The following is an 11,512-nucleotide window of genomic DNA, read 5'->3' as shown; positions in this document are numbered from 1 at the left end:
GCAAAACTTTTTATTTCTTTCACTTCCATTTCGCGTCGATAGATCAACAAAGAAATTATCGAACATATTTTTTTTATTAACTCCCCCTGTGTGTGTGGTGGTGTGTGAAGAGTATAACTCGGAAACTTTTCATCTGATTTTTTATCAAAGATTGAGTGTCCTACCAAGAACCAATTATTTAACTTTGGGTAAATGTAATTCGAAGGTCAGGGTCACATTAAAGGTAGCAAATCGGGATTTTGAAAAACAGTCAAAACTCGAGCACAAATTTAGGTAGAAAGATCATGTTGACGGTTAGAAATTCTGGTGCTGTATATCTTAGGTTGGTTACTGCAAAAGTTGAGGAGCGGGATTTGCACTCTCTATCTCTGAGTGTATCTCTAGTTGTATATATATATATGTTTGACTGACTGTGTGGGTGTTGGAACCAGGTTTTTTGTTGTTTTTTTTAAGATTATAACTTAGACGGGCTTACATTTTACCACGATATTACCAAACGTTTGGAGGGCTGAACTCAAATAAAACACGATTTGACAGGCACTTAATATGCTCGGAGATGGACTCGCTTTCGCCTTGGTGACATCTTTCGACGAAGAAATTGTATTCTTTAAAACCAGGTTCAAAGTTCTTTGTGGAAGATTTAAATTGGTGAATTTTTTTTTGCTTGTTCTCATTTCCTCCCCAAATGAATTGGATAATGATATAATATATATATTTGTTTTTAAACTTTACTTTAAGCATTTAGTCTAACGGCACATAATAGGTACATGTAATGTCTAAGCTCGTGGGCGCTGCTCGTGCATTACGTGTCATCTGTTGCACATGGCACAAGATGAGCACGTGGTCTAGATAATACTCAGTTTCGACGTTGAGGAGAGGGAATAAAGCTGGTTAACAAAATTACTGTTTGATCTGTAGCAACTGCCCAGAAAAGAACGTCAAAGAATAAATAGAATTTAGGGTTAAGCAAGTGTAGAGGAGCCAGAGGTGAAGGAAGGGGGTAACAACCTAAACTACACAGCCTTAGCAGCTATGTTGGCTTGTTATGTTTTTTTTAAACATTGTACCCATATTTCAATTAGAAATGGAGCCAAAAATGACAGCAGCGAGTAACTCTGTAAATGACTTGGATGTACGCATACTGTACTGGCACTTCTCTTCTTTCTACCCCTTCCTTCCCCGCGTTGATGCCTGTATGATCAAATTAACAAAAATATTTGAAACTTACGTACGTACATTCAGAAAGTTTCATCAATCTTTTTTCGAAACTATTATGAGTAGAAGCTTTTGTACATTCGTTGATTCGTTACCGTATTTTAATAATAAAAAAAACACGGAGATTTAACAGATCATAATTAATGGAGATTTGCATCAAAAGTATTTTTTTCTGGAGACCCATACGTTTTGGTTTTGGTTTTGTTTTTTATTAACTTATGACAGTAATTTTTTGTCATAATCATCACCGAATCGTCTTACAAATGTTAGAGGACTCAAAAGCTGCTTCTTCTTCTTTTTTAAAATTACGTCACATTCCTGCTATCTGGTTTCGATACCTGCGTGGGCAGAGCACAGGTAGCATATTGTATAGCTTTGCGCTTAACAACAGACCTTCTACCGGGGATCTTTGGCCCGAAAAACTGAAGCTTTGTTAAAATATGAGAAATGAGAAAGAAAACCCGTAGAGACGAAATTTTCGCGCTCATATTAAAAAGTGAGGCAGAAAAATTGGAATGTCTAAAGTGCTACGCTCTTGTTAGAATATCGTCGATATAACAGAAGGATTTAGTATTATTTATTAAGTTTTATTATTTCGTTATCTTCCTCTTTTTTTCTGTTTTTAAATGCCACGAGTAAAAAAAAATGTACAGTTGAAAATGATGGATATACTCGGCGTAAACAGTTAATAAGTTAATTTAAGACCTTAATGTGATAGAACTATATTAGCAATAGATGGCGCTGAAAGACTAGTTTACTTTTTGTTGCTTGTAATTTACCTGTCGTTTCATATATTTCTGTTCATCGAAGCATTGTAGTCAGAAGATTAACATACCGTAGGGATGAAAATCTTTTGCTGGCTGATTCAAATTATTTCGTTATTAATTCTTTTTTAATATAATTTATGCAATAACTCTTTTTTTTTATATTCACAATGCACATGTTGACATTGCATAAAACCAGAAACGAGTTCTGTTTTGTGTTTTAACAGGAATGTGAAACTGACAGATAAAATACGAGTTCTGTAAGGTAGATCGGAAAAATTAATGTCTGGTCACCAAGGGTTCGATTGCCCCGGTGAACAGAGTGAATTGTGTGGCTTTGTGCTGAAAACAACAACAGTTGTTTATTTGTTTGTAGTTCTGTAAAAGATGCTTCTGTGTGGTTGTATAGGTACAATAAAATAGATAAGAAAAACAGGACATGGTCAATCAATAAGTTCCATTAATCAATATTTCAATTATTATTGATTGTTATAATAGATTCTTAAATATTTCTTTATAGCGGAACCCGGTACTTTCGTTCGTACAAACCACCTCGCAAGGCCCAGGTTAAAGAAATACATCACCCTAATCAAACTGCAACCGTGAAAGTTATTACACCAGATGGCGTCACTTTAGTAGAAAATGTTGACCGCTGTGCCACCTCACGAGAAGACATTCAGTTACCGCCACCGCCGCCGGAAATCCCCCCTCGGCGGGTCAATAAACAGCCATCTCCACCTAACCAGCGACCGTCTAGGCCCCCACCACCCCCACCCCCACAAGAAACAGCTAGTAAAACAGAGCATGATATAGAAGACGTGGAGTTGAGGCGTCTCCACGAAGAAATAGTTTGCCGAACCACATCCACTAATGTCCAGAACGAAACCGTGTATAAAACCTCCGTTATAGAAGAGGGTGCCTCCGCATGCTCCAGTCCCGATCTTCCTCTACCACCCCCTCCAGCGACGACAGATACAGAAGTACATCTCACCGATGAGCCTCTTCCTCCACCCCCTGATCCGCAAGAAGTGGATCTGTCCACTGCTAGACAGATGCCACAAACCTTAGGGTGAGTATCTCAAGCATTGTATAATTCTTTCAGAAAGGCACACTAGACTTATTTCGTTAGAAATCGCTGGTGATTCTGTAGGAGGAAGAAATATTTATATAAGAAACTTTCCACTTAATTTCAGTGTATGTGATTGTTAGTATTCAAATACCAGGAATGTCACATTAATTTCAGTGTATTTGTACTTAGTTTTATTTTCAGTGTATCTGTACTCATTGTAATTATTTTTACTTTCAGGGTATTTGTAGGTAGTTTTATTTTCGATGTATATACACGCTTTGTAATGTGTTTTACTTTGAGTGTGTATACTTTATATTTTTTTTCGTACTTCGATCTGTAGATTTCACCATTATTGATATATTACACGTATAGTACAATACGTCAAAGAAGGGTTATTGGAAGCGTACCTCTATTTGTGGATTTCCTCATTGTTAATATTCCACCCTAATCACAAATTTACAGAAATGATCACACGAAATAATTTGTTGTTTGTTTGTTGTTGTTTTTTTTCACGAAAATTTTCCGAAACATTGGCTGAGTAATGTAAATGTAAAAAAGTAAACTGAGGCTAACATTTCCTAAAACCTCGGACCACTGTCCACTTCTTCAGCCTCCAATGGGTATAATGCTGTGAAATGTGGTGAATATGGACTTTGTAACATTAATGGCGGCAGTATAACATTTTGTTCTGGATAACTTAAAGTTTAATGTACTGTTTATTGGACGTGATAACTAGTTTACATGAATTTCACCCTAAGTCATCTTATTTTGCAGTTAGGGAGGCGCGACTAGCAGAAATTTTACCAATCAACACTTGTTTCTGATTTTTACGCAACATCTGCTCCCTAGCGGCTTGCAGAGTTTCGATACACGTCGTGGGCAGAACATAGACAGCCCATTGTGTAGCTTTGCGTTAAATAACAAACAAAGACGAATATTACCATATAGCTTTAGTACCTCACTGACCATCCCTCAGTGGCTCAGTGCTAAAAATTGGGTTTTGATCCCCTTCCTGGGCAAAGCGCGGATAGCCCATTGCTTAGCTTTGCACTCAACAACAACCAAACCAAAGGCGACTTCTCAAGTCATTTTGAAAATACCAAAAAATATTATATCTTGAGTTGTTTCTAAGGGTTATGATCGTAAATATAAAATGATTAGTAGTTGTTTGTAGTTAAGCACAAAGCTACACAATGGGCTATATGTACTGGGCCCACCACGGGTATCGAAAACCGTTTTATAGCGTCACAACCCTTCCGACTTACCTTTGACCAACAGTTGCAAAAGTTAAATCATATGTAAAGATTCTGTGAACATTTTAGGAGCTGCTTCTGGGATGTTGACACTTTTTTTTCCAATTAGCCCTATTGTTAAAACTGGAGAAAGTCCAAGGGAACGGGAGCCAGTTGTGGCATTCTCGTTTTAATTTAGGTTTGATTACGTGCCCTTGCCTCAAGTAGTATCTTTATATGATTACTATTTAAGAAGATTAAATCCTCATTATATACGGCACAGTATTTATTGGACTTTTTTTTTCCAGCATGACGGGAAATGATAAGTAGCCTGATAATTTAAAATCATCTTTAATATCAGGATTATTATTATTTTATTTTTTGATTCGTTTTGTATTGAAATATTTATAAAATAAAGCATAATTACCACATATTTCATTTTCTGGCATTTTTGTCTTCAATGAATCTGGCTAATTAAGTGCCATGCTTGGTTTGAGCATCGGCTAGAAACACGACTCCCGGTGTGGCCTTGTCTCTCGGTGTTTTATTAGAATGACGAACAGGTAGCCAGTGTTTGTAGAAGCAAAGTGTAGAGTTGTTGTGTGGAAAGTAGAATATATATAAAACACTGGGACGAGTGCTGTGATGTCACTGTGTCCAGCGCTAGCAGCACCCGTCACGCCCCCCAGTGGCAGAGCGGTATGTCTGCGGACTTACAACGCTAGAATCCGGGTTTCGATACCCGTGGTGGGCAGAGCACAGATAGCCCATTGTGTAGCTTTGTGCTTAATTACAAACAAACAAAGCACCCGTCACTTGAAACCTGGTTTAATGGCGAGATGTTCTAAACGTAATAGTATAATCAAAATAAATATATAAAATATATAAAAAAATCTATTGATAGTATTAAGACCTGTTTTAATTTGTCATTGGATTTGTATGAATGACAAGGTTACTACGACTGTCTACCTCCACCCCAAATTTTGAACTACTGACCAGAAGGAAGGCAGCCAGTTAGCATCACACTACCGCTCACCATACACGCTAAGGGATTGAGTGTCACTCTTATAACGCACTCACATGATACAGGCTATTTTTCTAAACCATATTACACTTCATACTTAAAACCGATTTCTAACAAAGCAACATTGCTTTTATTTCCCCCCCCCCCCTTCAACAATACAATATTTTTGATTTAAATATAATGCGTGTCAGTGTGCAGGATGTTGTGGGTATCGATGTATATTGTCCAAAACAGATTATATTTCCAGTAGCTGTAGTTAGGGATAAGCTGATTTAGAATTACGGAAAAGGTTATTGAATATTTTCTGTAACAGATTTTTTTTTTTAACCACCCTGCACCATTCCCCAACGTTCCCGAATAAAATTTACGATTCTCAAAGTGGCTCTGGTTTGAGTTTCGAAAGATAACAATTTAAGCATTACTGTGGCTACTATTTGAGGCTGAAGTAAGGTAATATGTAGACTATATCTATCATGCATCAAATTTTCATTGCATCATCACATAAGATGTTTACTTTTAGAAGCGTTTGCCCTAACTATATGACAAGACGATGTGAACGTGGACGCGGTTTTACATCACGTATGTCGTTCCTTTCTGTAGGGTGAGGTACGTCAATATTTGTGAAAAGGTCTTCATGTACAGATATGTATTTCAACAAGTTAACTGATTGGGCTCTGTACTTGTGTTTACTGTAATCTTGGCGTTAGAAGTTTATACATATTGCCCCCTGACACGTAAACAATGTCGAGTTTAGGCTTAAGAAGTCTGTGAAGGTTTGTGCTCGACCAAAAATGGAAGTTTCAACAATACTAAGAATAAATTCGCATTGACGAAGAAGGAAATGATTTCCAGTCTTAACAGTTGAAGGGAATGAAATATTGTTGTGCCATAAATAAATTAAACAAGTCTTAACAGTTGAAGGGAAGGAACTATTGTTGTGCCATAAATAAATTAAACAAGTCTTAACAGTTGAAGGGAAGGAAGTATTGTTGTGCCATAAATAAATTAAACAAGTCTTAACAGTTGAAGGGAAGGAAATATTGTTGTGCCATAAATAAATTAAACAAGTCTTAACAGTTGAAGGAAAAGAAGTATTGTTGTGCCATAAATAAATTAAACAAGTCTTAACAGTTGAAGGGAAGGAAGTATTGTTGTGCCATAAATAAATTAAACATATAGAATCTGTTAGCTGATTGTCTGGATCTGTTCATGTCAAAATATATGTTCTTAGAATTTATAAGTGAAAGCAAAGAAGATTATGTTGTAACTACCCAGTGCTGATGAGGCCTTTCGTTCAATACCAGAGCTCAACAGGCAAGCAGTGATACGATAAATATAGTAGTAGTACAGGCGCTAATTATATCATCCGTTTTCATGAACAACGATTGTTATTGTATGAACCAGATTAAGTAAATGAATTATGACTGTTATAGTTTTTAATTAAGTCATCTTTATTATGATAAACTAATCCTCATAATTATCACAGAAATTCTCATTCCATATCGATTAACTAATCCTCGTAATTATCACAGAAATTCTCATTCCATATCGATTAACTAATTCTCGTAATTATCACAGAAATCCTCATTCCATATCGATTAACTAATCCTCGTAATTATCACAGAAATTCTCATTCCATATCGATTAATTAATCCTCATAATTATCACAGAAATCCTCATTCCATATCGATTAACTAATCCTCGTAATTATCACAGAAATCCTCATTCCATATCGATTAACTAATCCTTGTAATTATCACAGAAATTCTAATTCCATATCGATTAACTAATCCTTGTAATTATCACAGAAATTCTAATTCCATATCGATTAACTAATCCTTGTAATTATCACAGAAATCCTCATTCCATATCGATTAACTAATCCTTGTAATTATCACAGAAATTCTAATTCCATATCGATTAACTAATCCTTGTAATTATCTTGGAAATCCTCATTCCATATCGATTAACTAATCCTCGTAATTATCACAGAAATCCTCATTCCATATCGATTAACTAATCCTCATAATTATCACAGAAATTCTAATTCCATATCGAATAATTCTGTTACTATCCCCTTTATATACATACAGAAAAAATTATTAAACCCTTAAAAATAATAATTCCTAAGTTAAAAGTGGTGGAGCAAGAAACTTGTAGTAAAGTAAGGTCAACAGGGGGCGTTTTTTTTGTTGCATGTCTAAAAATATTTAATGCAGAAATATGTATATATATATATATATAACTTGATAAGTTAAATCCTACGCTGATGTTTAGGGTTAAACCAGCTTCATTTTAAGAGAAAATTATTAATGGTTTCTTTTCCTCCAAAAGTGTTTAAATATAGTTTTATTTTCTCTGATCATAATGACTTTGAAGTCACTCAAGCTACTAAGAAAACAAAAAAAGGAACCGTATATTATTAGGATTCTTCAAAGCTAGCGAGAGAAGGAGAAAATTTTGGCAGCCGATGTGGTATTTGAACTTGAAGAGGTACTTCACATACAGGCCAGCTGCTCTCCCGTGGACGAATACTGCCAGCTTAGACTTTCGTAAGATTACCCACCTATCCATTGTGATGTGAGGGTGGGGTAAATACCTCATTATTGCATTCTTTTTGCCGCGAAACTTAGTACTTTTAACGGTGTACCACGCTGGCTATGCCGAGTCGGTGGATCTGCTGCCACGTGTAATGTAGTGATGTTGGTCAGCTTGATTCGATTGAAGTTACTCGTTTTAAGCTGACGTTGTTCTTGGCTCTCAAATTTCAGATTCCGTACGTATTGGCGTCTGGTATTTAAAGATAAATTCTTCTTCTAAAGAGATATCGGAACGCCCTCTGTCAGGGGAATGAGCAACTACGTGGGTGAGAGTGGGAATGGCGTCATACAGCTGTTAGAAAAGGCGAGCTGGAAATTATTTTGTTGTAGCTTTACGTTTACGTCTATGTTGATGGTTGCCAGGCAACTGTCTGTGTTCTGTTTTTACAATATGTATGAATAGTGAACAAGGGAAGGGTCTAGAGAACTTTTGAAAAAGTTCTATGATAATGAGAGAGTTGTAATATGTGTGAATAGTCGAACACGGGAAGGGTCTAGAGAACTTTTGGAAAAGTTCTATGATAATGAGAGAGTTTTAATATGTGTGAATAGTGAACACGGGAAGGGTCTAGAGAACTTTTGGAAAAGTTCTATGATAATGAGAGAGTTGTAATATGTGTGAATAGTGAACACGGGAAGGGTCTAGAGAACTTTTGGAAAAGTTCTATGATAATGAGAGAGTTGTAATATGTGTGAATAGTGAACACGGGAAGGGTCTAGAGAACTTTTGGAAAAGTTCTATGATAATGAGAGAGTTGTAATATGTGTGAATAGTGAACACGGGAAGGGTCTAGAGAACTTTTGGAAAAGTTCTATGATAATGAGAGAGTTGTACATTATTTGAACAGATAATTATAAGATAACTTTAAATTGTAATGATCTTCAATTAGTATTGATCTTCAAGATAATAACAATAATAAACCAGTAATAACGATCCTGAAGTAGTAATGATCTTTAGGTAATTATCATTCTTCAAGTAGTAATGATCCTCAAGTGGTCATATTCTTCGGGTAATTATGATCCTTCAAATAATAGTAATATTCAGTGTAATAACGATCCTGAAGTAGTAATAATCTTTAGGTAATTATCATTCTTCAAGTTATAATGATTCTCAAGTGGTCATATTCTTCGGATAATTATGATCCTTCAAATAATAATAATATTCAGTGTAATAACGATCCTGAAGTAGTAATGATCTTTAGGTAATTACCATTCTTCAAGTAGTAATGATCTTTAGGTAATTACCATTCTTCAAGTAGTAATGATCTTTAGGTAATTATGGTCCTTCAAATAATAATAATATTCAGTGTAATAACGATCCTGAAGTAGTAATAATCTTTAGGTAATTATGGTCCTTCAAATAATAACAATAATCAGTGTAATAACGATCCACGAGGGAGATGTTATTTATGTAATAATGATATTCAAGGTAATATGATCTGTCAAGTGGTAACTTTCTTCAGATAACTATGATCTTTCGAGTAATAATGATCTTCGTGTAGTAATTATTATTGAACGTTACAATATAGCAGGGAGAAAAAGTAAATAACGCAGTTGAGTTGGGAGTATAAGGTTTGGGTTCTTTTTAACAAAACAAATGTTATTAGCTGACGATTTATAGCTCGTTGAGTTCACCTATTCTCTTTTGTTTTCATAGTGTTTATCCCAAGAACTCGTACATGTCGTATAGAAGCGAGCGAAAGTTGGGAAGGCAAGTATTTGATGGTAAGTACTGGAGATCATCTTTGAATACTGGATCACGTGACTCCATCTCTACAACCCCGCAAGATAGTCAGAGTCGAGTGTCTCCTGCCTCTTGGGAGAAGCTTCACAACATTAGGAGACAAGGTACCACACTCATTTTCCACTCCAACTCCATGCGAGGTCGCACTTCGTCGGACAGTAAGTCAAATCTCGACCGGGGAGTTGGAGCTATTAAGTCCAATCCGGAGCACAAGTCTCCTATGGTTCCAGCTCCAACCTCTCAGACGATAGATACCATTGCTCCAACAAGTGTGTGTAATCAGCTGGTGACCTCGGATCCCATCAACCGCGTGTCGTCCATTTGTGTATCAGTTGGACAAGATCCTCAGCGTGGATCTCCTAGTCATAATCCATCTCATACAGAAAAAATATCCTCTTTCCTCTCTCTGGAAGATGACCAGAAAGTCGACTCCTCAGTTACCAGTCTCTGTCCTTCTCTATATTCTTCAGAGGTGTCGGTTCACTATCCTCAACTTCTAGAAGTAGAGAAACAACTTAACCCTAATGTGAACGGGCAGCTCGATGAAGAACTACCCACCACACATAACATAACCCGTACCGAAGCAATAAAAAGAAATGAAGCGTTGTCGGAAGATAGGTCAAGCGAGGTAAACCCAGTGCAGCAAATTCTTACTGACCAGCATCGTGGTCTGCAACCAAACAGTTTGGTCGGCAACGGTGGACAAATACCAGTCAGTACAATAAACTGTGCGACCCAGACTACGGACACTCCGAGACTTGGGCGAAGATACAAGACGAAGGAGGAGATAGAGTGTGAACGACTCTCTAAAGATTTCGTCAACCACTGTGACGACACCATGCTTATACATCTACTAGGTAAGCTTGTTTCGTTACTTCTTTATCAGACTACATACAGTTTCGAACAATCGAAGTATATGTGTATTTGGACATTCATGTGTTACTGATCGTATTATACATTCATGTGTTACTGATCGTATTATACGAGCTGTTTGTATATTCTTTACAGAACTGGAAACTATATTTCGAATTTTTATATTAACAATTACAAACATTATTCAGCCCACTTCGAACAGATGGGTGCTTTTGAACAAAGGATACAAGCCTTTTTTTTTCACTCATCACGGTCTCTCATAGACCGCACATTCACTGCTTTATGCGTCATTGTGGGTATAAGATGCTCATTTATCTGCGCAGTACGTTCACATCTGTTTGTTTATTGGCAATGGAAGCAGCTGTCACCATGATGCGCGTCTACTCAGGTATAAGTATGGCAAACATGGCTCAACTTAGCTATGGAAGTTAAAGCTTGAAACGTGAGTTTGACCTTTGTACAGTATTGGTTGTGGTTATTGATGTAAACGCTTAACTTTTTACCCGTTAGCATGTTTATTAACTATTGAGATGAACATGTTGTTTTCCAATCACGTGGCCTCAAAACTGAAAATTACGTCATTTTACAAAATAAAAACACGCAAATCACTAGATTACCGTTCGTTACATGCATTGAACTGTCGTGTCTTGCAGTTGTATTTAGGCTTAGCTGCTACACAACGGTAGTCGTAACATGTATTGAACTGTCATGTCTTGCAGTTGTATTTAGGCTTAGCTGCTACACAACGGTAGTCGAAAGCTTATTACAGAAAATAAACCAGTAGCGTGTAGAAACCCCATTTTGTTGTATTTATTGTGTTTTATTATTTATGGATATACATTGTGAGTTTCAAAGAATGTTACCCTAGACTGTATCTAACATATTAGCATTATGTACAAGTGTGGGCGCCCGCAGAGATTTTTTACGGGGGGGGGGGGGTAGTGTGAGATTGTGAAACGAATAAATTATATATATATATATATATATATAT

At 36.4% G+C, this 11,512-nt stretch overlaps 1 protein-coding gene across 1 annotated transcript in view; it reads left to right on the top strand.

Annotated features, from left to right (window-relative positions):
- Positions 1-2,503: 2,503 nt before the first annotated feature.
- Positions 2,504-11,512, top strand: part of LOC106464617 (protein Shroom3-like) — a 22,930-nt gene continuing 13,921 nt past the window's right edge. The window contains exons 1-2 of the mRNA XM_013924773.2: positions 2,504-3,048; positions 9,562-10,505. Coding sequence (XP_013780227.2) covers positions 3,032-3,048; positions 9,562-10,505 — 961 coding nt within the window. The 5' untranslated portion in view covers positions 2,504-3,031. The remainder of the gene's footprint in view (positions 3,049-9,561; positions 10,506-11,512) is intronic.

This window comes from Limulus polyphemus, unplaced genomic scaffold (assembly GCF_000517525.1).
Source record: "Limulus polyphemus unplaced genomic scaffold, Limulus_polyphemus-2.1.2 Scaffold1701, whole genome shotgun sequence".
Lineage (NCBI taxonomy): Eukaryota > Metazoa > Arthropoda > Merostomata > Xiphosura > Limulidae > Limulus > Limulus polyphemus.
Note: the sequence above shows the minus strand (reverse complement) of the source record. Positions and strands in the feature narration are given on the sequence as shown.